At 53.0% G+C, this 27618-nt stretch overlaps 1 protein-coding gene across 2 annotated transcripts in view; it reads right to left on the reverse strand.

Annotated features, from left to right (window-relative positions):
- il34 (interleukin 34) overlaps nucleotides 1–27618 on the reverse strand; it is a 78799-nt gene that overhangs the window by 47368 nt on the left and 3813 nt on the right. For both annotated transcript variants that reach the window (XM_072466803.1, XM_072466802.1), the window contains exon 2: nucleotides 10347–10464. In XM_072466803.1, coding sequence (XP_072322904.1) covers nucleotides 10347–10386 — 40 coding nt within the window. In that variant the 5' untranslated portion in view covers nucleotides 10387–10464. The remainder of the gene's footprint in view (nucleotides 1–10346; nucleotides 10465–27618) is intronic.

Consider the following 27618-nt stretch of genomic DNA (forward strand, 5'->3'; position numbering starts at 1 on the left):
CTACCCTCATCTACCTTCTTGGTCACTCCCTCAAAAAACTCAATCAAATTTGTGAGACATGATTTTCCACGCACAAAGCCATGCTGACTGCCCCGAATCAGTCCTTGCCTCTCTAAATGCTTGTAGATCCGGTCTCTCAGAATACCTTCTAGCAACTTACCTACTACAGACGTTAGGCTCACCGGTCTGTAGTTCCCAGGCTTTTCCCTGCTGCCCTTCTTAAACAAGGGCACAACATTCGCCACTCTCCAATCTTCAGGCACCTCACCTGTGGCTGCCGATGATTCAAATATCTCGGTTAGGGGACCCGCAATTTCCTCCCTAGCCTCCCACAACATCCTGGGATACATTTCATCAGGTCATGTCAGCGTCTCTATCCCCATTCGGTCCCGTCACGACCTGCGCAGGCTTCGAGTGAGGCACCAGTGGAAGATTTGGAGGACTACCTTCCCTTGTTTCTGGTCTTTGCCACTGTTGAACTGAGCTCCGGGGGCGGGGAATCTTTTGCGGGGATGATCTTCTGGACTGGACGTGGTCTACATGTTTTCGCTGGAGACGACCCTGGGCTTGCACCTGGTAAGATATAGGGCCCGTTTGGCGAAAGATTACACCAGGAACCCATTGGGCACCACCAGCAAAATTCCGCACGAATACTGGGTCACCCGGCGCAAACTGCCGAATCGGACGATGCCGAGACAATCCCGGTCCCTGCCGTTCTTGTGTGCGGCGTACTTTTGCGCCAATGTCCGGGAAGACCATACTAAGGCGGGTGCGAAGTCTCCGGCCCATTAGGAGTTCTGCGGGAGCTACCCCAGTCACTGTATAGGGGGTGGTCCTGTACGTAAACAAAAACCGAGCCAGTCTCGTGTCCATTGATCCGGAAGACTGCTTCTTTAGGCCTCTTTTGAATGTTTGCACTGCACGCTCTGCCAACCCATTTGAAGCCGGGTGGTAAGGGGCAGTGCGGATATGGCGGATGCCGTTCATCTTTGTAAACCTAGCAAACTCCTCACTCGTGAATGGAGTGCCATTATCCGTGACCAGCACCTCGGGGAGGCCATGCGTACTAAATGATAAACGCATTTTTTCAATTGTTGCGCAGGACGTTGTCCCCTGCATCTTATGCACCTCCAGCCATTTGGACTGGGCGTCAATTAGCAGAAGGAACATGGATCCCTGAAAAGGGCCTGCGAAATCTGCATGTAAGCGTGCCCAAGGCCGCCCTGGCCATTCCCAGTGATGTAGGGGCGCGGCCGGCGGAAGCTTCTGATGCTCCTGGCAAATGGAGCAGTTTTGGGCCACCTTCTCAATGTCGGTGTCGAGGCCTGGCCACCAGACATAACTCCGGGCCAACATTTTCATCTTGGTCACACCTGGATGCCCATTGTGCAAGTCTGATAATATCAGCTCCTGGCCTTTTTCCGGGACAATCACACGCGTCCCCCACAAGAGGATGCCGTCTTCCACGCTGAACTCTGACAGCTTGGAGGAAAATGCCCGCAACTCGCCTGGGAGCTGTCTATGCTGCCCACCATACAGGACTATGTGCCGAACCTTTGACAAGACTGGCTCCGTCTGGGTCCACTCACGGATCTGTGATGCCGTGACAGGCAAGGTGTCCATAAAATTTAGGGTTGCGACCACCTCACCGGTCGTGGGGGTCGACATGGGGCCGGTCGATAAAGGCAATCGGCTCAGTGCGTCGGCATTTGCTATCTGCGTACCTGGTTTGTGCTCCAGAGAATACTCATATGCCGCAAGCAACAAAGCCCAGCGCTGGATCCGTGCAGAAGCAATGGGCGGTATTGGCTTATCCTCTCTGAAGAGTCCCAGCAGGGGCTTATGATCAGTCACGATAGTGAAATGGCGGCCGTACACATACTGGTAGAAGTGTTTCACCGCGAAAACCACTGCCAGGCCCTCCTTCTCGATCTGCGCGTACTTTTTCTCCGCTGCAGTCAATGTGCGGGTGGCGAAAGCTATCGGTCGCTCGGCTCCGTTCTCCATCTTGTGGGACAGGACAGCCCAATACCATACGGGGATGCATCACATGTGACGAGCAAAGGCTTTCCCGGATCATAGAGGGTTAGTAACCCAGACGACGACAATTGTTGCTTTACCCGCCGGAAAGCGGTTTCTTGCGGCTGACCCCAAACCCAGGTGTGATTTTTCTTTAGCAGCAGGTGCAAGGGGGCCAGCGTAGTTGCCAGATTGGGGAGGAACTTCCCGTAATAGTTTACGAGACCGAGAAAAGAACGAAGATGCGAAGTATCAGTCGGGGTGGGGGCATGTTGAATTGCACGCACCTTCTCTGCGACGGGGTGCAGACCCTCGCGGTCCACCCGATAACCTAAGTAGACTACTTCTTTTGCCTGAAATATGCACTTTGTGTGACGTAAACGGACTCCAGCCTCCGAATGGCGTCTAAAGACAGCCTCCAGATTTTCCAAATGCTCTTGCTCCGACGTCCCTGTAATCAACACGTCATCTAGGTAGACAGCCACACGTGGTAAACCTCTCGAAATGCCCTCCATAACACGTTGAAAAATTGCGCAGGCAGAGGATACTCCAAAGGGCAACCGTGTATATTCATACAGGCCCCGGTGTGTGTTAATTGTTACATATGGTCGGGAGGCAGGGTCCAGCTCCAACTGCAGGTAGGCGTGACTCATATCTAATTTTGTGAATGAGAGTCCACCTGCAAGTTTCGCGTAGAGATCCTCTATGCGAGGCATTGGGTATCGGTCGAGTCGGGAAACTGTATTCACTGTAAGTTTATAGTCGCCACACAAGCGAACTGTGGCATCTGGCTTCATTACTGGTACAATTGGTGCTGCCCAGTCAGCAAAACGGACGGGCCTGATAATACCCAAATTCTCCAAACGAGTGAGCTCCCCTTCTACCTTCTCGAGCAAAGCGTAAGGCACTGGGCGCACCCGGAAATAGCGCGGCGTGGCTCCTGGTTCAACTTGGATACGGGCTACGGCCCCTTTTATTTTCCCCAAACCAGGCTGGAATACCTCTGGGTATCGTCCTAGCACCTCAGTCAACCCTCCAGAAACTGTTTGGAGGATGTGCTGCCATTGCAACCGCAAATGGCGCAACCAGTCCCGCCCCAACAGGCTGGGCCCATGGCCACGCACTACGATAAGTGGGAAACGCCCCTCCTGGCGTCCATAGACAACAGGGGTCATTGTAGTTCCTGCAATGTCCAGTGGTTCCCCCGTGTAGGTGGCCAACCTGGCCTGTGAGTCAGTTAATGTAAGGGTCTGTATACCCTGCTTGATGCGGTCGAATGTCCTCTGGGCGATCACGGAGACCGCTGCGCCAGTATCCAACTCCATCTCCAGCGGGTGGCCATTGACCCGTACTGTCACCTTAATGGGGGCCACACGGGGAGCTGCCACACAATGCAGCTGCAGGCAGTCGTCCTTCGTCTCCACGTCCTCAGGAGTGGTCGCCGCAGGTTCATCCACATGGAAGGTACGGCCTCTGGGCTGGTCCCTGTTACGGCCCCTGGGCTGGTCCCAGTTTCGGTCGGAACGACGGCGCCTCTGGCGTCCCCAGGACCGCCGTCCGCGAAGGGGTCGCCGCTTACAAGTCTGACACGGACATGGCTCCTCATCCATTGGCTCTGGAGAAGACTCCCTTCGGGGAGGAATGTCCGATGGCCACTGGCGTCGGTCTGGTCGTTGCCTCGCCCAAGGTACCGCAGGAGTGCGGGGGGACGTTTTTGGGCGGAAAGGGTTGCGCCCCAAGGCATGCACTTGCATTCCCTGTAGCTCCTGTACTCCTCGCTCTGCGCTCTCTCGGGACAAGACTATTTGTATTGCCTGTTGAAAAGTCAATGTTGGCTCCGCTAACAACTTTCTCTGGGTGGCCGCATTGTTAATACCGCAAACCAAACGGTCGCGTAACATTTCTGACAAGGTCTCACCATAGTCACAGTATTCCGCAATCCCGCGTAGCCTGGATAAAAAATCGGCAAGGGATTCTCCAGGGGTCCTCTCAGCGGTATTAAACCGGTAACGCTGGACTATCGTGGACGGGGTTGGGTTAATGTGTTGCCCCACTATATTCACAAGTTCGTCAAACGTTTTGGTGTCCGGCGCAGCTGGGTACGTAAGGCTCCTAATCACCCCAAACGTATGCGGCCCGCAGGCGATGAGCAATATGACCACCTGGCGCTCGTTTTCAGTGACATAGTTTGCCCGGAAATAGTAACGCATCCGTTGTGTGTACTGGTTCCAGCTTTCCAGCGCAGCATCAAAAATATCCAAACATCCGTACAGAGGCATGGTATAATAGAAAACAACTTCCAACCTGTATCCAACAAAAATCCAGGGAGGTGGCTTCAGCAGTGTAGACAGCTATTCATTTTTACCTTCGTCGCCAGTTTTGTAAGGGCCCCGAAGAATCCAGCACGAGTTTTAAGGATACAAAATAATAACGTTTATTTACTATAACAATACATACACAACAGTAGCAGTAACTTCCCTTGCTACCTTCTCCTTCCTCCTGGTTCCTGGACTGGCCAGCTTATTTATAGTAGGAGTTTCTCCGCCCCCCTCATTGGGGATGTTCATACTCCCATAGGATTGTGGGATAGTCATTAGTCCCCAGCCAATCGTCAGTAGGCAGGTTATAACACCTTCCAAGTCGAGAGCGATGCATCAGACATCGCTCTAGCCGCCACCCTCAACCAGGCAGGCAGGCCCGTGGCATTCTTTTCCCACACCATCCATGCCTCCGAAATTCGGCACTCATCCGTCGAAAAGGAGGGCCAAGCTATCGTTGAAGCTGTGCGACATTGGAGGCATTACTTGGCCGGCAGGAGATTCACTCTCCTCACTGACCAACAGCCGGTTGCCTTCATGTTTAACAGCACACAGCCGGGTAAGATCAAAAATGATAAGATCTTGAGGTGGAGAATCGAGCTCTCCACCTGCAATTACGAGATTTTGTATCGCCCCGGTAAGCTCAACGAGCCCCCCGATGCCTTATCCCGAGGTACTTGTGCCAGCGCACAAGTGGACCGACTCCGGACCCTGCACAACGATCTCTGTCACCCAGGGGTCACCCGCTGTTATCACTTCATAAAGGCCCGCAATCTGCCTTACTCCATCGAGGAAGTCAGGGCTATCACCAGAGACTGCCAGGTCTGCGCGGTGTGTAAACCGCACTTCTACCGGCCAGATCGAGCGCACCTGGTGAAGGCCTCCCGCCCCTTTGAACGCCTCAGCGTGGACTTCAAACAGCCCCTCCCCTCCACCGACCGAAACACGTACTTTCTTAATGTGGTCGACGAATATTCCAGATTCCCCTTCGCCATCCCATGCCCCGATATGACGTCTGCCACCATCATCAAAGCCCTCAACACCATCTTCGCTCTGTTCGGTTTCCCCGCCTACGTCCACAGCGACCTCTTTGCCTTCCCCAGGAAGTCCACCTCCGGGGTTTCGCTCCCAATGTGGCTGGCACCTCCAGGACCCGTTCGCCTCCGCAAGCACGTGCGGCTACACAAGGCGGACCCGCTGGTTGAGAGGGTACAGCTACTTCACGCGAACCCGCAGTACGCCTACATAGCGTACCCCGATGCTCGCCAAGACACAGTCTCCCTCAGGGACCTGGCACCAGCTGGGTCCCCCTCCCCCGGCCCCCTACCTCTGCCCTGGCACCACCCTCCCTCCCCCCAGCGCACCCCACTACAGCCCCCGCTCCAGGACGATCTGTCCTTCCCTTGGTCCCACACAGGGATGAAGATGAGGTCAACACGCTCCCGGAGTCACCGACGACCGACGACCGAGCCGACCCCGAAATCGCTACCAGAAATGCGGCGCACCCAACGACGGATCAAGGCTCCCGTTCGTCTGAATTTGTAACCTTTTCCGTAAAATGTTAAACACCTGAATGTAAATAGTTTTCCACCCCCCCGCTGGACTCTTTTTTAACAGGGGGTGAACGTGGTAGTCACCACTGTTGTATTGTATATACCGCATACGAGGGGTATTACTGTAAGGCCCCAGTACGACAGGAATGGGGGTAGATCCTTGCCTGCTGGCTCCACCCAGTAGGCGGAGTATAAATGTGTGGGCTCTCCGAGCTGCAGCCATTTCGGCAGCAGCTGCGGGAGGCTACACATCTCTGCGTAATAAAGCCTCGATTACACTCTACTCTCGTCTTGTCATAATTGATAGTGCATCGATATAAAACCGGTATTTCCTGTATAACATGAGAGATTGTTCTTCAAAAAAGTTCTTCATTGGCTGCTTTGGGACAGGCTGAGGTTGTGAAAGGCTCTATATAAATGCAAGTCTTTTGTTGCTTGCATGTTGCCAGGCTCCACTTGTCCCCCTGCCAAGGAAGCAGTGCCAGGCCCGATCAGCAGTGACACCTACTGCCAGGCAACTGCTAGCGCTGGCAGCTATGAAACAGGGCTCAGGACTTTGTACCTGAGCAGAGATGTGGCACTGTTCCCCATGCGTTCAAACTGGGAATGCGACCAGGACAGAGCACCTGAACCTGACCAGACGATGGACCCAAGCTTGTTCCCTGATGGATTCCCCTAATGGAACAAGAAGGCCAAATCTCAAATCGGCTATCGCTCTTTAAAACTATAATATTCTTAAAAGCGTTCAACCGCCGCTCAATATGCCTCAGACCCTGGGCATGACTGCTTTCTAGTTACAGTCTGTGGGGGAAGCATTGGGTGGGTTGGGGGGCTGGGTGGGATGTGCGGTGGAGCTGATCCTCTTGTATTTTGTATGACAAACTGAATTAACCACCAATCTTCAGACAGTAAACACTTTGCTGGAGAAGGTACTTAGGGGGCAATTCTCCAAAATGGAGACAATGTGTTTGTGCCATCGTGAACGCCGTCGCGTTTCACGATGGCACGAAATGGGCACGGGGATGACCGATTCTGTCCCCCACAGGGGGCCAGCATGGCGCTGGAGCAGTTCACGCCGCTCCAACCTCCCTTCCCGGCGTAAATGGGCGCCGCACCAACCCGCGCATGAGCGGGAGACTTCGTCAGCGCGCCGGCCCCGACGCAACATGGCGTAGAGTTGGGCCTGTCATCAAGGTTCTGTGAGTCAGGCCTGTCATCGTGGTACTGTAAGTCAGGCCCGTCATTGAGGTGCTGTGGTCAGACCCGTCATTGGGTTGCTGTGAGTCAGGCCTGTCATCACGGCCCTGTGAGTCAGGCCAGTCATCAAGGTGCTGTGAGTCAGGTTTGTCATCACGGCCCTGTGAGTCAGGCCAGTCATCAAGGTGCTGTGAGTCAGGTTTGTCATCACGGCCCTGTGAGTCAGGCCAGTCATCAAGGTGCTGTGAGTCAGGTTTGTCATCACGGCCCTGTGAGTCAGGCCAGTCATCAAGGTGCTGTGAGTCAGGTTTGTCATCACGGCCCTGTGAGTCAGGCCAGTCATCGTGGTGCTGTGAGTCAGGTCTGTTATCGTGATGCTGTGAGCTCGGCCTGTCATCGAGGTGCTCTGAGTCAGGCCTATCATCGTGGTGCTGTGAGTCAGGTCTGTTATTGTGGTGCTGTGAGCTCGGCCTGTCATCGAGGTGCTCTGAGTCAGGCCTATCATCGTGGTGCTGTGAGTCAGGTCTGTTATTGCGGTGCTGTGAGTCAGGCCTGTCATCGTGGTGCTGTGAGTCAGGTCTGTTATCGTGGTGCTGTGAGTCAGGCCTGTCATCGTGGTGCTGTGAGTCAGGTCTGTTATCGCGGTGCTGTGAGCTAGGCCTGTCATCAAGGTGCTGTGAGTCAGGTTTGTCATCACGGCCCTGTGAGTCAGGCCAGTCATCAAGGTGCTGTGAGTCAGGTTTGTCATCACGGACCTGTGAGTCAGGCCTGTCATCGAGGTGCTGTGAGTCAGGCCTGTCATCGTGGTGCTGTGAGTCAGGTCTGTTATCGCGGTGCTGTGAGCTAGGCCTGTCATCAAGGTGCTGTGAGTCAGGTTTGTCATCACGGCCCTGTGAGTCAGGCCAGTCATCAAGGTGCTGTGAGTCAGGTTTGTCATCACGGACCTGTGAGTCAGGCCTGTCATCGAAGCGCTGTGAGTCAGGTCTGTCATCACGGACCTGTGAGTCAGGCCTGTCGTCGTGGTGCTGTGAGTCAGGCCTGTCATTGTGGTGCTGTGAGTCAGGAATGTCATCGAGGTGCTGTGAGTCAGGCCTGTCATCGTGGTGCTGTGAGTCAGGCCTGTCATTGTGGTGCTGTGAGTCAGGAATGTCATCGAGGTGCTGTGAGTCAGGCCTGTCATCGTGGTGCTGTGAGTCAGGTCTGTTATTGCGGTGCTGTGAGTCAGGTCTGTTATCGCGGTGCTGTGAGTCAGGCCTGTCATCGTGGTGCTGTGAGTCAGGCCTGTATTCGAGGTGCTGTGAGTCAGGCCTGTCATCGTGGTGCTGTGAGTCAGGTCTGTTATCGTGGTGCTGTGAGCTAGGCCTGTCATCGAGGTGCTGTGAGTCAGGCCTGTTATCGTGGTGCTGTGAGCTAGGCCTGTCATCGAGGTGCTGTGAGTCAGGCCTGTCATCGTGGTGCTGTGAGTCAGGCCTGTCATCGTGGTGCTGTGAGTCAGGTCTGTTATCGCGGTGCTGTGAGCTAGGCCTGTCATTGAGGTGCTGTGAGCTAGGCCTGTCATCGTGGTGCTGTGAGTCAGGTCTGTTATCGCTGTGCTGAGAGTCAGGCCTGTCATCGAGGCGCTGTGAGTCAGGCCTGTCATCGAGGTGCTGTGAGTCAGGCCTGTCATCGTGGTGCTGTGAGTCAGGTCTGTTATCGCGGTGCTGTGAGTCAGGTCTGTTATCGCGGTGCTGTGAGTCAGGCCTGTCATCGTGGTGCTGTGAGTCAGGCCTGTATTCGAGGTGCTGTGAGTCAGGCCTGTCATCGTGGTGCTGTGAGTCAGGTCTGTTATCGTGGTGCTGTGAGCTAGGCCTGTCATCGAGGTGCTGTGAGTCAGGCCTGTCATCGTGGTGCTGTGAGTCAGGTCTGTTATCGTGGTGCTGTGAGCTAGGCCTGTCATCGAGGTGCTGTGAGTCAGGCCTGTCATCGTGGTGCTGTGAGTCAGGTCTGTTATCGCGGTGCTGTGAGCTAGGCCTGTCATTGAGGTGCTGTGAGCTAGGCCTGTCATCGTGGTGCTGTGAGTCAGGTCTGTTATCGCTGTGCTGAGAGTCAGGCCTGTCATCGAGGCGCTGTGAGTCAGGCCTGTCATCGAGGTGCTTTGAGTCAGGCCTGTCATTGAGGCGCTGTCAGTCAACCTGTCATCGAAGCACTGAAACAGGCCTGTCATTGAGGCGCTGTGAAACATGTCTGTGATCACGGTGCTGTGAGTCAGGCCTGTCTTTGGGTACTGAGAGAACTGTGTTAAATGTACTAGAAACACATTCAACATCATTTTGCCCTCTTCTTCACTTGGTATAGAACATAGAACATACAGTGCAGAAGGAGGCTATTCGGCCCATCGAGTCTGCCCTCTCTTCCATCCTATCGCCCGAACCCAATAACACCTCCTAACCTTTTTGGACACGAAGGGCAATTTTAGTGTGGCCAATCCACCTAACCTGCACGTCTTTGGACTGTGGGAGGAAACCGGAGCACCCGGAGGAAACCCACGCACACACGGGAAGAAGGTGTAGACTCCGCACAGACAGTGACCCAGCAGGTAATCGAACCTGGAAACTTGGCGCCCTGGTGCTGTGAAGCCACAGTGCTAACCACTATGCTACCGTGCTGCTAACTTGATATGTGTACATGGCAGAATAGAATCAAACAATACCTACAACTTGGAATGGTATGGTGCCTTTTAAAAGAGGGGCGGGTTTCTCCGGCCGCGTTCGCCCGGCGACCGGAGAATCCCGCCTGAGATCAATCGGTTTTTCCATTCTACGCGGCACGCCGTGGTGTTCTTGCGGTGGGCAGGGCAGGAAAATCCAGCCCAGAGTAAGATATATCAAAGCACCTCACAGGACAGTAACCAGTCCAAATCTGGACGTATGCCAAAATGAGGAGATATATGGTCAGATGACCATCGGTTTGGTCAGACGGGTTGATTTTAAGGCGCCTCTGAAAGAGAGACCAAGGGTTCAGTGATCGAATTCAGACCAGGCCCAGGCCCTAGATGGCAGGGATGTCAATAGCAGAGAAATTAAATTTGTGTATGCTCAGGAGGGCAGAATTAGCAGAGCCAGAAATCTTGGAGGATTGCAGGGCTAATGGAGACTGCAGTGATAGGGAGGGATTTGAAACGAGGCTGAAACACTGATGCTGGTTCCCAACTATTACCAAAGCTGATTCAGGCTTCAAACCACAACCACTAGCCAATGGGAATTAAACCAAATCCACTCACAGATGGCTCCGGTGAAGTGCCTCAGCATTTTTGGTGTCATAAGTGCAGCTCCCAGTGGCAGGTTTGGTTACAACATTGTCAACACAGCATTCAATCACTCATGCCAACTTCCCTCCATCTGCAAGAAGAAAAAAATGTAACAGTGAGTTCAGGCTCATTTATAATACTGTGGGATATCAAACACTCCCAGGATAGGTACAGTACAGGGTTAGATAGAGAGTAAAACTCCCTCTACACTGTCCCCATCAACCATTCCCAGGACAGGTACAGCATGGAGTTAGATACGGAGTAAAGCTCCCTCCACACTGTCCCCATCAAACACTCCCAGGACAGGTACAGCCTCGGGTTAGATACAGAGTCAATCTCCCTCTACACTGTCCCCATCAAACACTTGATGTACCATCAATGACGACAGACGAGAGTCGGAAGAGTAAACTGTGGCTTTAATCAGCTAAAAGACACCTGCTGGCAGCCGGTCCCAGAATGAGGGCAGGGCTGGAGGTTAGCCACCTTTATACTTGAGCCTGAGGGGCGGGCCAGCAGGGACAAACCCAGACATGTAACAAACAGTAAGTACAATAAGTAAGAACAGTAAGTACAATATAATACAGTGGTTTACCACATTCACCCCCTGTTAAAAAAGAGTCCGGTGGGGGTGAAGTGGATGGGTTGAATTAGAGATCGAGTCTGTCGGGGGCTTTGACCTTCCGCTGTGATCGCCTCAGTCCCGGCTGTGGTGCGGACACTGGTGTCGGATGAAGTGTTGAGACCTGCGTATCCAGGAGCGTGTCGACTTCCGGATAAGTAGCAACAGAGGGAGACATTGTAGAGTTGGGGGTAGTGGTGATGGTCGCTGGGGAACCTGCGCGTGCCAAGTCCCGAAGGGAGACTGTGTCCTCCCACCCGTCATGGTGTGCCATGTAGGCATATTGGGGGTTAGCATGGAGGAGAAGGACCCGTTTGACCAGGGGATCTGACTTGTGACTCCTCGCATGCTTCCGGAGGAGGATGGGCCCTGGAACCGTCAGCCAGGATGGGAGCAAGACCCCTGAGATGGACTTCCTGGGGAAGACAAACATTCTCTCGTGAGGTGTCGCATTGGTGGCGGTACAAAGGTGCGACCGGATGGAGTGGAGCGCATCGGGAAGGACCTCATGCCAGCGGGAGGCAGGGTGAATTCTAGACCGTAGGGCAAGAAGGGAGCCCATCGCGTTCTCCCTCTCCACCTGTCCGTTCCCCCGAGGGTTGTAGCTGGTAGTCTTGCTTGAGGCGATACCCTTGCTAAGCAGGAACTGACGCAGCTCATCACTCATGAAGGAGGAACCCCGATCGCTGTGGACGTAAGCGGGGAAACCGAACAAGGCGAAGAGGCCGTGCAGGGCCTTGATGACTGTGGCAGAGGTCATGTGAAGGCGCGGGATGGCGAAAGGGAAACGTGAGTACTCATCAATGATGTTGAGAAAGTACACATTACGGTCAGTGGAGGGGAGGGGCCCTTTGAAATCGATGCTAAGGTGCTCAAAGGCGCGGGAGGCCTTTACCAGGTGTGCTTTGTCTGGCTGATAGAAGTGCGGTTTGCACTCTGCGCAGACCTGGCAGTCCCTGGTCATGGTCCTGACCTCCTCGATGGAGTAAGGCAGGTTGGGGGTCTTGATAAAATGAAAAAAACGGGTGACCCCCGGGTGACAGAGGACATTGTGGAGGGCCTGAAGTCAGTCTACTTGTGCACTGGCACATGTCGCGGGATAGGGCATCTGGGGGCTCATTGAGCTTCCTAGGTCGATACAAGATATCATAATTATAGGTGGAGAGTTCGATCCTCCACCTTAGGATCTTGTCATTCTTGATCTTGCCCCGCTGTGTGTTACTGAACATGAAGGCAACCGACTGTTGGTCAGTGAGGAGAGTGAATCGCCTGCCAGCGAGGTAATGCCTCCAATGCCACACAGCTTCCACAATGACTTGTGCTTCCTTTTCGACGGAGGAGTGTCGAATTCGGGAGCCCTGGAGGGTACGGGAGAAGAAAGCCATGGGCCTGCCCGCCTGGTTGAGGGTAGCGGCCAGAGCAAAGTCAGACGCATCGCCCTCCACCTGGAACGGGATGGACTCGTCTACTGCGTGCATTGCGGCTTTGGCAATATCTGTTTTGATGCGGTTGAAGGCCAGGCGGGCCTCAGCCGTCAAGGGAAAAATGGTGGATTTAATGAGTGGGTGGGCCTTGTCCACATAATTGGAGACCCACTGGGCATAATAGGAAAAGAATCCCAGGCATCTCTTGAGGGTTTTGGGGCAGTGGGGGAGTGGAAGTTCCAGGAGGGGGCGCATGCGGTCGGGATCGGGCCCTAGGACTCCATTTTCCACAACTTAGCCAAGAATGGCTAGGCGGGTTGTGCGGAAAAAGCATTTCTCCTTGTTGTATGTGAGGTTAAGGAGCTTGGCGGTGTGGAGGAAATGTTGGAGATTAGCGTCATGGTCCTACTGGTCATGGCCGCAGATGGTGACATTATCCAGATACAGGAACGTGGCCCGCAGACCGTACTGGTCAACCATTCGGTCCATCTCCCGTTGGAAGACCGAGACCCCATTGGTGACGCCGAAGGGGACCCTGAGGAAGTGGTAGAGGCGGCCATCTGCATCGAAGGCAGTGTATTGGCGGTCCTCCGGGCGGATAGGGAGCTGGTGGTACGCGGACTTCAAGTCAATAGTGGAGAAGACTCGGTACTGCGCAATCTGATTGACCATGTCAGATATGCGGGGAAGAGGGTATGCATCGAGCTGCGTGTACCGGTTGATGGTCTGACTGTAGTCAATGACCATCCGGTGCTTCTCCCCAGTTTTGACGACCACTATTTGGGCTCTCCAGGGGCTAGTACTGCCCTCTATGATCCCTTCCCGCAGGAGTCACTGGAACTCCGACCTGATAAAGGCCTTGTCCCGAGCACTGTATCGTCTGTTCCTAGTGGCAACGGGCTTACAGTCTGGGGTGAGGTTAGCAAAGAGCGGGGATGGAGCGACCTTAATGGTCGAGAGGCTACAGACGGTGAGAGAGGGCAGGGGCCCATCGAACTCCAAGGTAAGACTTTTGAGGTGGCATTGGAAATCTAGATCTAGTAGTAGGGCAGTGCAGAGTTGGGGGAGGACGTAGAGCTTGAAATTTATGTACTCGATGCCCCGTACTGTAAGGGTTGCGACACTGTACCCACGGACTTCCACGGAATGTGATTCGGAAGCCAGGGAGATTTTCTGGATCGCGGGTAAAATTGGGAGGGAGCAGCGCCGTACCGTATCTGGGTGAATGAAACTCTCCGTGCTCCGGGAGTCGAAGAGGCAGGTCGTCTCGTGGCCATCGATCCGGGCGGCCATCATGGATTTAGTGAGGTGATGAGGTCGAGATTGGTCGAGGGTGATGGAGGCGAGCTTCGGAAGGTGGGTGGGCTGATCGAGGGTAGCGGAGGCCAGCGTGCGATCTGGTGATTAGGGGTTCCGGGAGGCGGCGGGGTGATTCTAAGATGGCGGCCCCCACGGGTCGCACGTGGCGGATGGCCTCGAAGATGGCGGCACCCACGGGGCGGATGACGTGGAAGATGGGGGCGGTCCCCGCAGGCCACACGCAGCGCTGCTGGGTTTAGAAACAGGTCGGGCCTGGCAGACTTTAGAGAAGTGGCCCTTCTTTCCGCACCCGTTGCAGATCGCGCTCCTCGCTGGGCAGCGTTGTCTGGGTGCTTACCCTGGCCACAGAAGTAACATTTCGGGCCTCCAGAGTTGGCTTGCGGCGCCCCTGGGTCGGGTGATGGCGGAGCCCACGACATCCACGAGGGTGCCGCATGGTCGGAGGTGTAGGCATCCATGTTATGGAAGGCCACTTCCAACGAGTCTGAGAGTTGTACTGTATCTTGGAGGTCGAGTGTACCCCCTTCTAGTAGGCGCTGGCGGATGTAATTAGATTTTATGCTTGCGACACAGGCGTCCTGGATCAGCAATTCGGTGCGCTTGACAGCCGATACCGCCTTACAGCTGCAGTTCCGGTTGAGTACCAGCAAGACGCGCAGAAATTCAGCTTGCAATTCTCCGGGGCGCTGTTGCCTCGTGGCAAGGAGATGCCTAGCGTACACCTCGTTGACTTCCTTAACATACTGCCCCTTCAACAGTGTGGCCTGTGGAGAAGAAGATGGCAGTGCCCACGGGCCACACGTGGCTTGCGAGGAGGAAAATGGCGGCGCCCCTGGGTCACAAGTGGAGGGTGCAGGAACGCCGGGCCTGGAAACAACAGCGACCGACCGGGCCTGGCAAACAGAAACAAAGTGTCCCTTCTTTCCACATCCGTACTATGTATCTAACCCCATGCTGCACCTTCTTTGGGAGTGTTTGATGGGGACAGCGTAGAGGGAGCTTTACTCTGTGTGGTGAATGGAACTACTGTTAATTCACCAGTGCACTGTGATATCATGTTACTGCTGTATCGTGTTACGTTATGTGTTTAACCCTGTGGGCTCCACCTATGGGCCATTGTACGGCTTCACCCACAGGGGGATATGTCGGGGCATGTACGGACTTGCCCATGGCTCCACCCCTTACAGGAAGTACAAAGGCAGCTGACCTGCGGGGCCGCATTCATTGTGGTAGTAGTAAAGACTGGGGAGAAGCACAGGATGGTCATTGACTACAGTCAGACCATCAATCGGTACACGCAGCTGGACGCGTACCCCCTCCCACGCATATCTGACATGGTCAATCAGACTGTGCAGTATCGAGTCTTCTCCACAGTGGACCTGAAGTCCGCGTACCACCAGCTCCCCATCCGCCCGGAGGACAGGCAATACACTGCGTTCGAAGCAGATGGCCACCTCTACCACTTCCTTAGGGTTCCCTTCGGCGTCACTAATGGGGTCTCAGTCTTCCAATGTCAGATGGGCCGAATAGTTCACCGGTACAGACTGCGGGCCACCTTCCCGTACCTAGATAACGTCACCATCTGTGGCCACGATCAGCAGGACCACAACGCTAACCTCCAAAAATTTCTCCAGACCGCCAAACTCCTTAATCTCACCTACAATAAGGAGAAACGCGTGTTCCGCACCAACCGCTTAGCCATCCTTGGCCAAAAGCAAGAGGGTAGCCAGGGAAAGGGTTGGCCCACTGAAGGATAGGCAAGGGAATCTATGTGTGCAGCCAGAGGAAATGGGCGAGGTACTAAATGAATACTTTGCATCAGTATTCACCAAAGAGAGGAAATTGGTAGATGTTGAGTCTGGAGAAGGGTGTGTAGATAGCCTGGGTCACATTGAGATCCAAAAAGACGAGGTGTTGGGTGTCTTAAAAAATATTAAGGTAGATAAGTCCCCAGGGCCTGATGGGATCTACCCCAGAATACTGAAGGAGGCTGGAGAGGAAATTGCTGAGGCCTTGACAGAAATCTTTGGATCCTCGCTGTCTTCAGGGGATGTCCCGGAGGACTGGAGAATAGCCAATGTTGTTCCTCTGTTTAAGAAGGGTAGCAAGGATAATCCAGGGAACTACAGGCTGGTGAGCCTTACTTCAGTGGTAGAGAAATTACTGGAGAGAATTCTTCGAGACAGGATCTACTCCCATTTGGAAGCAAATGGACGTATTAGTGAGAGGCAGCACGGTTTTGTGAAGGGAAGGTCGTGTCTCACTAACTTGATAGAGTTTTTCGAGGAGGTCACTAAGATGATTGATGCAGGTAGGGCAGTGGATGTTGTCTATATGGACTTCAGTAAGGCCTTTGACAAGGTCCCTCATGGTAGACTAGTACAAAAGGTGAAGTCACACGGGATCAGGGGTGAGCTGGCAAGGTGGATACAGAACTGGCTAGGTCATAGAAGGCAGAGAGTAGCAATGGAAGGATGCTTTTCTAATTGGAGGGCTGTGACCAGTGGTGTTCCACAGGGATCAGTGCTGAGACCTTTGCTCTTTGTAGTATATATAAATGATTTGGAGGAAAATGTAACTGGTCTGATTAGTAAGTTTGCAGACGACACAAAGGTTGGTGGAATTGCGGATAGCGATGAGGACTGTCAGAGGATACAGCAGGATTTAGATTGTTTGGAGACTTGGGCGGAGAGATGGCAGATGGAGTTTAATCCGGACAAATGTGAGGTAATGCATTTTGGAAGGTCTAATGCAGGTAGGGAATATACAGTGAATGGTAGAACCCTCAAGAGTATTGAAAGTCAAAGAGATCTAGGAGTACAGGTCCACAGGTCATTGAAAGGGGCAACACAGGTGGAGAAGGTAGTCAAGAAGGCATACGGCATGCTTCCCTTCATTGGCCGGGGCATTGAGTATAAGAATTGGCAAGTCATGTTGCAGCTGTATAGAATCTTAGTTAGGCCACACTTGGAGTATAGTGTTCAATTCTGGTCACCACACTACCAGAAGGATGTGGAGGCTTTAGAGAGGGTGCAGAAGAGATTTACCAGAATGTTGCCTGGTATGGGGGGCATTAGCTATGAGGAGCGGTTGAATAAACTTGGTTTGTTCTCACTGGAACAAAGGGGGTTGAGGGGAGACCTGATAGAGGTATACAAAATTATGAGGGGCATAGACAGAGTGGATAGTCAGAGGCTTTTCCCCAGGGTAGAGGGGTCAATTACTAGGGGGCATAGGTTTAAGGTGAGAGGGGCAAGGTTTAGAGTAGATGTACGAGGCAAGTCTTTTACGCAGAGGGTAGTGGGTGCCTGGAACTCGCTACCGGAGGAGGTGGTGGAAGCAGGGACGATAGTGACATTTAAGGGGCATCTTGACAAATACATGAATAGGATGGGAATAGAGGGATACGGACCCAGGAAGTGTAGAAGATTGTAGTTTAGTCGGGCAGCATGGTCGGCACGGGCTTGGAGGGCCGAAGGGCCTGTTCCTGTGCTGTACATTTCTTTCTTCTTTGTTCTTGTTCATGTCGTGGAAAATGGAGTTCTAGGGCCCGACCCCGACTGCATGCGCCCCCTCATGGAACTCCCCCTCCCCCACCGCCCCAAGGCCCTGAAACGATGCCTGGGGTTTTTCTCCTACTATGCCCACTCATTCAGTCCACAGTTTTTCCCCTGACGGCTGAGGCCCACCAGGCCTTCAACCGCATCAAGGCAGACATCGCCAAGGCCACGATGCATGCGGTCGATGAGTCCCCCCTTTCAGGTCGAGAGCGATGCATCGGACGTAGCTTTGACCGCCACCCTCAACCAGGCGGGCAGACCCGTGGCCTTCTTTTCCCACACCCGCCATGCCTCCGAAATTCGACACTCCTCTGTCGAAAAGAAGGCCCAAGCCATTGTGGAAGCTGTGCGATATTGGAGGCATTTCCTGGCTGACAGGAGATTCACTCTCCTCACTGACCAACGGTCGGTTGCCTTCATGTTCAATAATACACAGCGGGGCAAGATCAAAAACGACAAGATCTTGAGGTGGTGGATCGAGCTCTCCAGCTATAATTACAAGATTTTGTATCGCCCGGGGAAGCTCAAAGAGCCCCCGTGATACATGTGCCAGCGCACAAGTGGACCGACTCCGGGCTCTCCACTATGACCTCTGCCACCCGGGGGTCACCCGGTTCTTCCATTTCATCAAGGCCCGCAACCTGCCCGACTCCATTGAGGAGGTCAGGACTGTCACCAGAGACTGCCAGGTCTGCGCGGAGTGCAAGTCGCACTTCTACCGGCCAGATCGCGGGCACCTGGGAAGGCCTCCCGCCCCTTTGAGCGCCTCAGCAGGACTTCAAAGGGCCCCTCCCCTCCACCGACCGCAACACGTACTTCCTGAACGTGGTCGATGAGTACTCCCGGTTCCCTTTCGCCATCCCATGCCCCAATATGACTTCTGCCACGGTCATTAATGCCCTCCACAGCATCTTCACACTGTTCGGTTTGCCCACCTACGTCCACATCGATCGGGGATCCTCTTTTATGAGTGATGAGCTGCGTCAGTTCCTGCTCAGTAAGGGCATCGCCTCGAGCCGGACCACCAGCTACAACCTCTGGGGAAACGGACAGGTGGAGAGGGAGAACGGGACGGTCTGGAAGGCCGACCTACTGGCCCTGCTGTCTAAAAATCTCCCAGTCTCCCTCTGGCAGGAGGTCCTCCCCGACGCGCTCCACTTCATCCGATCGCTCCTCTGCACCGCGACTAACGAGACCCCTCATGAACGTCTCTTGACCTTCCCCAGGAAGTCCACCTCCTGGGTCTCGCTCCCAACATGGCTGACAGTTCCTGGACCCGTCCTCCTTCGCAAGCATGTGCGGACCATAAGTCGGACCCTTTGGTCGAAAGGGTCTACCTCCTACACGTGAAACCGCAGTACGTCCGTGGCACACCACGACGGGCGCCAGGACACAGTCTCCCTCCGGGGCCTGGCACCCGCTGGATCCCCACCCACGGCCCCCGACCTGACATTGCCCCCCCCCCCGGCTGCCTCATTCACCCCTGCGCCACTCACCCTCACCCCAGCGAACTTCACCGAAGCCCCCACCCCAGGAGGATCCATCCTCCCATTGGTTCCACTCAGGGGTGACGAAGATGAGGACAACACGCTCCCAGAGTCACAGGTGACCAAGTCGGCACCCACATCACCACCAGGACTGAGGCGATCGCAGAGGAGGGTCAAGACCCCTGTGAGGCACGATCAATTGGACAAAAGACGATAGTTGAATCCAACTGAGGCTTTATTGCTATCAGATGTGTGGCCTCCCACAGCAGCTGGCAAAATGGCTGCTGGCTGGAGGTTACGCATATTTATACCCCGCCTCCTGGGCGGAGCCAGCAGGCAGGGACTACCAGCGACCTACCGTACATCACCTAATACAGGTGCAATAGTGGTTTACCACATTCACCCCCTGTTAAAAATTGAGTCCGGCGGGGGTGGTGGATAACTATATACAACAATGAGTTAATATTTACAACATTTGAGCAAACAAATGTCCTTTGATGTCCAGTGGACCGGTCAGTGGTTTAGCCGGTCCGGGATCTTGATGTTCCTCTGGGAGCGACGCAGTGGTGTCGGCGATGTTGGTGCTGATCTGGTCGATGGTCCTGTGGGGGGGTGCTGTTGGGAGGACGGGGGAGGGGAGGGTGGCGCCGGGGGCTGAGGGGGTGTGGGGGTGGAAACTGCAGGTGCCAGGTCCCTGAGGGAGACAGTATCCTGGGGGTTTGCATGGAGCAAGTGCACCCTCTCCACCAACGGGTCCGCCTTGTGGAGTCGGACGTGCTTACGGAGAAGCACGGTTTCCGGAGCTGTGAGACAAATCGGGAGCGACACCCCGGATGTGGACTTCCTGGGGAAGGCAAAAAGACGTTCACGGGGCGTATTGTTAGTGGCAGTGCAGAATAATGAGCGAATGGAGTGGAGTGCATCAGGAAGGACCTCCTGCCAGCGGAGGCCGGGAGATTTCTGGACCGTAGGGCCAGCTGGACGGCCCTCCATACCGTCCCATTCTCCCTTTCTACCTGTCCGTTTCCCCGGGGGTTATAGCTTGTCGTTCTGCTGGAGGCGATACCCCTGCTGAGCAGGAACTGACGCAGCTCATCACTCATGGATGAGGATCCCGTCACTGTGGATGTAGGTGGGGAAACCGAACAGAGTGAAGATTGTTTTGAGGGCTTTAATGGCGGTGGCAGACATCATGTCAGGGCATGGGATGGCAAAGGGGAATCTGGAGTCTTCGTTGATCACACTGAGAAATATATGTGTGACGGCGGTGTATGGACAGTCCGATTTACGGATGGGGAGCTGGTGGTAGGCGGTAGGTGGTAGGTGGTAGGATTTCAGGTCTACTGTTGAAAAGACCCGGTACTGCCCAAGCTAGTTAACCATGTCAGATATGTGTGGGAGGGGGTACGCGTCGAGCTGCGTGTACCGGTTGATGATCTGGCTGTAGTCCACAACCATTCGGTGTTTCTCCCATGTTTTAACTACTACCACTTGAGCTCTCCAGGGGCTGTTGCTGGCCTTGATGATGCCTTCCCGAAGCAGCCGCTGGACTTCGGACCTGATGAAGGTCTTGTCCTGGGTGCTGTACCATCTGCTCCTGGTGGCAATGGGTTTGCAATCTGGAATTAGATTGGCAAAGAGGGACGGTGGGTCGACCTTTAGGGTCGCGAGGCCGCACAAAGTAAGGGGTGGTAAGGGCCCGCCGAATTTCAGAGTTAGGCTCTGGAGGTTGCACTGGACGTCCAGGCCGAGGATTAGTGCAGCGCAGAGGTTAGGGAGGACGTAGAGGCAGAAGCCGCTGAATTCTACGCCCTGGACTGTGAGTGTGACCGTACAGTACCCCCGGATCGCTACACAATGGGATCCGGAGGCCAGGGAGATTTTTTGGTTGGCGGGGTGTATCGTGAGGGAGCAGCGCCTTACCTTATCCGGGTGTATGAAGCTTTCGGTGCTCCCGGAGTCCAGCAGGCAGGAGGTTACATGTCCGTCGACTTTCACGCTGGTGGATGCGTTGGTCAGGTTATGCGGACGAGACTGGTCGATTGACATGGAGGCGAGTCTTGGTTGGTCATCGGGTAATGGGGCGGCTGGTGAGCCCCGGTCCTGGAACGCTGGTGGTGCCCATGTGCTGAGGGCTGGACAAGATGGCAGCGCCCGAGGATCTTCAGGGTTACAAAATGGCGGCGCCCATGGAATGCACGTTGCCGGGGTGGAACAAGATGGCAGCGCCCATGAAATGCACGTGTTGCGTGGAGGGGAAGATGGCGGCGCCCACTGTCCATGACCGAGAGGGGAGGGGGCAATAGCGGCTACTGAGCAGGCCTGGCACACCACGGCGAAGTGGCCCTTCTTCCCGCAGGCTTTACAAACGGCAGCGCGGGCCGGGCAGCGTTGGCGGGGGTGCTTCTGTTGGCCGCAAAAATAGCATCAGGGGCCCCCGGGTTCACTGGCTGGCGTGCAGCGCAGGCGTATTGGGTGGGCAGCGCCCCCACTGGGGCGGCTGTCTGTGGGGTCCACGAAGCGTAGGAGGGGTGGGCCGCGTGGCTGGGGGTGTAGGACTGGACGTTGCGCAGGGTGACCGTCATGGAGAGCGCTAGCATTTTAGTCTCTGCGAGGTCGCGCGTGGCCCCTTCTAGGAGACGCTGGCGTATGAGATCTGACCCAATTCCAGTCAAAAAAGCGTCCCGCATAAGGAGGTCTGAGTGTTCTGTGGCTGTAACGGCCTGACAGGATGGACCTCCGTATCAAAGGACTACTGGGATTAGGGCCCGCCAGAATTCTTCTATGGACTCACCAGGGAGTTGAGAGCGAGTGGCGAGTGCATGCCTGGCGAAGAGCGTGTTTGTTTTCTGTGCGTAGTTGTCCTTGGCTTCGGCGTAGTGCGGCGCGTCCTGGATTAACGGAAAGACTTTGGAGCTCAACCTGGAATATAAAATCTGAATCTTCTGAGCTCCAGAACAGGGGTTGGTGCCGCGTTGATATACACTTCGAAGCAAGCTAGCCAGTGCTGGAAGTCCTTTCTGGCGTCGCTTGAGTGCGGATCCAGCTGCAGGCGATCCGGTTTGATACGGAGGTCCATCCTTAGAACTGATAGCAATAAATTGAGGCACGATCCATTGGACAAAAGACGATAGTTGAATCCAACTGAGGCTTTATTGCTATCAAGATGTGTGGCCTCCCGCAGCAGCTGGCGAAATGGCTGCTGGCTGGAGGACACGCATATTTATACCCCGCCTCCTGGGCGGAGCCAGCAGGCAGGGACTACCGGCGAACCTGTAGTACAGTTCCTACCGTACATCACCTAATACAGGTGCAACAGTGGTTTACCACATCCTGACAGACAACCTTGTAATTCTTTTTTCCACCAACCCCGCCGGACTCTTTTTTTTAAACAGGGGGTGAATGTGGTAATCACCACTAGCAGTATTATATGTATTACGGTAAGACACATATAATAGAGGTACATGGGTAAATCCCTGCCTGATGGCTCCGCCCAGTAGGCGGCGTATAAATGTGTGTGCTGGTCGGTGCTGCAGCCATTCTGGTGGCAGCTACAGGAGGCACAACATCAAAAAAGCCTTGATTATTCCACTACTCTCGTCTTTGTGGTAATTGATAGTGCATCACCCATCAAACACTCCCAGGACAGGTACAGCACGGGGTTAGACACAGAGTAAAGCTCCCTCTACGCTGTCCCCATCAAACATTCCCAGAAAAGGTGTAGCCTAGAGTTAGATACAGAGTAAAGCTCCCTCTACACTGTCCCCATCAAACATTCCCAGAAAAGGTGCAGCCTGGGGTTATATTCAGAGTAAAGCTCCCTCTACACTGTCCCCATCAAACAGTCCCAGAAAAGGTGCAGCCTGCGGTTAGATACAGAGTAAAGCTCCCTCTACACTGTCCCCATCAAACATTCCCAGAAAAGGTACAGCACGGGGTTAGATACAGAGTAAAGCTCCCTCTACACTGTCCCCATCAAACACTCCCAGGGCAGGTACAGCACGAAGTTAGATACTGAAGAAAGCTCCCTCTGCACTGTCCCATCAAACATTCCCAGAACAGGGACCAAGTATTTGGCAGTACGAGTCCTCCAAAAGTAGAAAGGTTGGCAATTTATTGCAAGTGAGAATTCAATGTTCACGTGCTATACTTATCTTCAATATTCACAGTGGTATGTGCTGAAGGTCAATTTTTGATTCATGCTACCCACAAACCGAAGCCAGGTAAAGTAATTAGTTGAAAAGCTAAAAACCATCAGTGGTATTGATTAAATAGATGGACAAATTAATTAAATAAATGACGGATACCAGACTGTGTCCAGGACACCTGGGACTGAGCGTGTTTCAGATTTGAGGGTTTTCCGTATTTTGGGTCCTGGGTAGGGAGTGAAAGGAAATTGAATATCCTGTCATGTTGTCAAGAAATGTTGCAGTTTCCCAGGTTCCGGCCAGCTAAAGTGGTGTTTAACAATATGTTCTGGCATTAATCCCAGACCCAAAGAGCAACGAGTCACTGCTCCGTAACCTGAATGTGACGGACAGCAGTGCCTGATGGGCATTCCAGGGCAGGATCTGTTTTTGGGGTCATTGCGGACTTTGGGACAGTGAATAAAGGTGCCGCCACCTGTCGTGATCACAGTGTAGGTCATGCAGCAATTGCAGCACGTGGAAGTCTGTGGGGGTCATCACAATCCTGGACAACCACATCTGTACTAAATAGCTCCATCTCAAGAACCTCAGTCAGAGTTGTTGAGAGGTTAAGTGGCGGTACAGGCCTACTTATAATAAATAAAAACAGAAAATGCTGGAACAACTCAACAGGTAATTAAAATGCTGGCCTAGTTAGTGACGGCCACATCCAGTGAAAGAATCTTACAAAGACATGCAATGCAAGGGAGTAGGCCAATACAGGAGGAGGGCATGTCGGGTGGAGAGTGATCAGGCCTTTGGAGCCTTAGGGATAGCCGGAGAACAGAGAGGATGCTCTGTTGCAGACAGCAAGGCTGGGCTAGTCAGCCAGCAGAATGAGAACGCTCAGGTCAGAGTTATTGGAAGAAGGGCAGCAGATTGTTGTGTGATAGAAAAGTATCAGTGAAACTGAAAGGACGAATCTACATGACAGATGAGAGAGAGACCTTGCTCTACACAGCAGAAACCTGGGAAATATAATAATTTTATTATTGTCACATGTAGGCTTACACTAACACTGCAGTGAACCCACTGTGAAAATTCCCTGGTCGCCACAGTCCAGCGCCTGTTTGAGTACACAGAGGGAGAATTCAGAATGTCCAACTTACCTAACAAGCGCGTCTTTTGGGGACATGTGGGAGGAAACCGGAGCACCCGGAGGAAACCCACGCAGTCACGGCGAGAATGTGCAGACTCCACACAGACAGTGACCCACACGGGAATCGAACCCGGGTCCCTGGTGCTGTGAAGCAACAGTGCTAACCACTGTGCTACTATGAGAAACAATGACAGAATACTGATGAGATGTGAATGCTGAGATGGATGTGTAGAGGGACAAGAGAAAACAATGCGAGGAACATTCACAGCACATCAGGGGGACAATGAAGATTAGAATCCCTACAGTGCAGAAGGAAGCCCACTCCCCCACCCCAGCCCCGTAACCCTGCAACGCCAAATTAACCTGTTGTACACCAAGGGGCAATTTAGCATGGCCAATCTACCTAACCTGCACATCTTTGGTCTGTGGGAGGAAACCGGAGCATCTGGAGGAAACCAACGCAGACACGGGGAGAACATGCAAACTCCACACAGTCACCCAGTCGAATCCAGGTCCCTGGAATTGTGAGGCAACGGTGTTAACCACTGCGTCGTGTGCGTCAAAGCCAAGTTGAGTTTGAAATGGTACGGTCATCTGTTGCCGTGAGAGGAATGTGGTGAGGCAGAAAAAGGAGAAGACCCATAGCAATGTGGCGACCCCAATAAAAAAGAGAAGCTGAAAGAGAAGAAATGAACTAAAGGTAAACTAGCAGGAAATAGAAAGGGAATGCAAGAGCCTTCATGAGGATGTAAAAAGGAAGGGGGTCAGAAAAAGTAACTGTGGTCCCTTAGACACACAGGCAGGAGCTAATTGTAACAGTGAATTGGGAAATTGGAAGTTGGCTAGCATGTGCTGCAAAGTTATGGCAACAGCAAAAGTTCGATTCCTGTTCTGAATGAGCTAGACTGCGGACCTGCCTCCTGGCCTGTGAGTGGAAGATGGTGGAAAACATTACTGACAACAAAACTGCTAAGACAACAACTCTGGATGAAGCATCAACAGACAATGGGGCAAAGATCTGCCTTCAGACAGGTAAATTAAAGACATAAATTAATGATTATCTTATATTTATAATCATAGGTTTGGGGCTCCCGTACAAATGTAATGGATTGAAGGTCAGCAATAGAGTATCTGCTTCCCAATTACAATCAAATGCACAGCCAACAGTAAATGCAGCAATGATTTGGATCACGATGGTAACTGTTATTTGTGGAAGACAATTGTCAATTGCTTGCTTATTTCAGTGGATTCTTTACATATTACATGAAACCTTCTGGAGACTAGTTCATGCACGCTGTATTTTCTACATCCATTCATTTATTTTTACCGCACTCCCCATTACATTTACCACCATGGACTGACAAGCAGCCAAGCAAGCTCTGCAGACTATTCAGCCATGGGAGGCATAGCAACTGAGCCTGATCCTGCCCCCACCAGGTATGCTTGCTTGCCTGCTGCTCCCTCCGGGACATTGAGACCGATTGCTGTGGCCCTTCTGCCTTCATGGCTGAGGTCAGCACAGAGCAGGGGTTAAATGCGGGCTCTTCATGGTTAGCCTGGCTCGACAGCTCATTGTCTAACCTTGGCGTGCCCTTGGGTGGAACACAATGAAAATCACCTGTACCAGCAATCCTTTATTAAAAAGGCATTTGTCTTCACAGAACTATTACGGCACAGGAGGCCATTTGGCCCATTGTCTCCGCACCAGCTCTCCAAACGAGCATCATGACTTGGTGCCATTCCCCTGTGATTTTCCCATATCCCTATTCAAATAATCATCTAGTGTCCTCCTGCATGCGTTGATTGAAACTGCCTCCACCACATTTCCAGATAGTGCATTCCAGGCCTGAGCCACTCGCTGTGTGAAAATGCTTTTTCTCACAACACATTTGCTTCTTTTGCAAATCACCTGAAATCTGTGCCCTCATTCTTGATTCCACCCCCCCCCCCCCCTCCCCAACCATAAACCAGCAGCTGTTAACCCGTCGCTCTTTACGCCAACATTACAACATGCTGCACTCCTGCCAGACAGAAAAATGTCTCGAGGAGATAAATCATTGCCCAGGGTACATCATCCGGTTATAAAAGTCTCAGGTATTATAGGAACAGCGGTAAGTTATTGAGGCACGATCAATTTGGCTGGAGACGAAGTTGAATTCAAACTGAGGCTTTATTAGTATCTGAAGTGTCGCCTCCTACAGCAGCTGACGAAATGGCTGCGAGCTGAAGGCCACGCATATTTATAACCCGGCTCCTGGGCGGAGCTAGCATGCAGGGGTCCAGGTGAACCTGTAGTCCAGGTTCTACCGTACAAGCCTCAATACAGGAACACAGTGGTTTACCATAGTTATTCACCCAGTCAAGCCTGTTCATCCAGTGACTGCTGATCTGCAGTGGAACCCCATCTACCCTCCTTCGTCCTACAACACTTTTATAACTTGAACATTTATCGATCTCAAGTTTTGAAATTGTCTCTTTACCTCCCTGCAGCCTCAGATTTGGGTAGGGGGGGGGGAGGGGGCTTCAGATTTCCACCACCATTTGTATGAAGAAGTGCTTCCTCACATCATCACATCACCCCTGAACAGCCTAACTTTAATTTTAAGGTTATGCCACTCCTCCCGGCAAAGGAAATGGTTTGCCCTAGCTACTAATCCGATCATTTTAAAAGCCTCAATCAGATCGCCACTTAAGCTTCTGTACTCAAGGGAAAGCCTGGCCTTAGCTAATTGTCCTCCCAATCATTCCTAGTGTACATCTACTTAATTTAAGCTGCACTCCCTCCAAGGCCAAATCCTTCCCGAAATGGGGATGACGTAGTGGTAGTGCCACAGGGCTGGTCATCCAGAGGCCCAGGCTAATGCTCTTGGGATGTGGGTCCCATTAAGCCAGCTGGTAAAATTTCAATTCAATTAGTAAATCTGGAATATCTGTGTCTAGACCCCCAGTGGATAGGAAGACCTCTATCAAATCTTCTCTCAACCATCTCTAAGGAGAACAACTCCAGCTTCTCCAAGCTAGCCACACAACTGAATTTCCTCATTCCTGGAATCATTCTCATAAATCTTTTCTGCACCTTCTCTGAAGCCCTCACACCCTTCTTAAAGTTAGTGCCCAGAACTGGACACAAGGCCTGAGGTGAGGCCAAATCAATGTTGTACATGGGTCCATCATAACACTTTTGCTTTGTGCGTTCTACGCCGCGATTTATAAAGCCCAGGTCCCCGTATGCATTAATAGCCACACTCGCAATCGGCCCTGCCACCTTCAATGATTTATGCAAATATGCATCCAGGTCCCTCTGCTCCTGCAATCCCTTTAGAATTGTACCCTTTATTTTAAATTGTCTTTCTGCATTCTTCCTACCAAAATATGTCACATCACACATCTCTTCATTAAATTTCATCGACCGCCTCTCCACCCATTCCACCAGCCTGCCCATGTCCTCTCTTAAGTTTTAACTTGAGGAGAGGCAGTGGCATTGTGGCATTGTCACTGGACTAGTGATCCAGGGTAATAGGGACCTGGGTTTGAATCCCACCCGATGGT

This window comes from Scyliorhinus torazame, chromosome 10, assembly GCF_047496885.1.
Source record: "Scyliorhinus torazame isolate Kashiwa2021f chromosome 10, sScyTor2.1, whole genome shotgun sequence".
Lineage (NCBI taxonomy): Eukaryota > Metazoa > Chordata > Chondrichthyes > Carcharhiniformes > Scyliorhinidae > Scyliorhinus > Scyliorhinus torazame.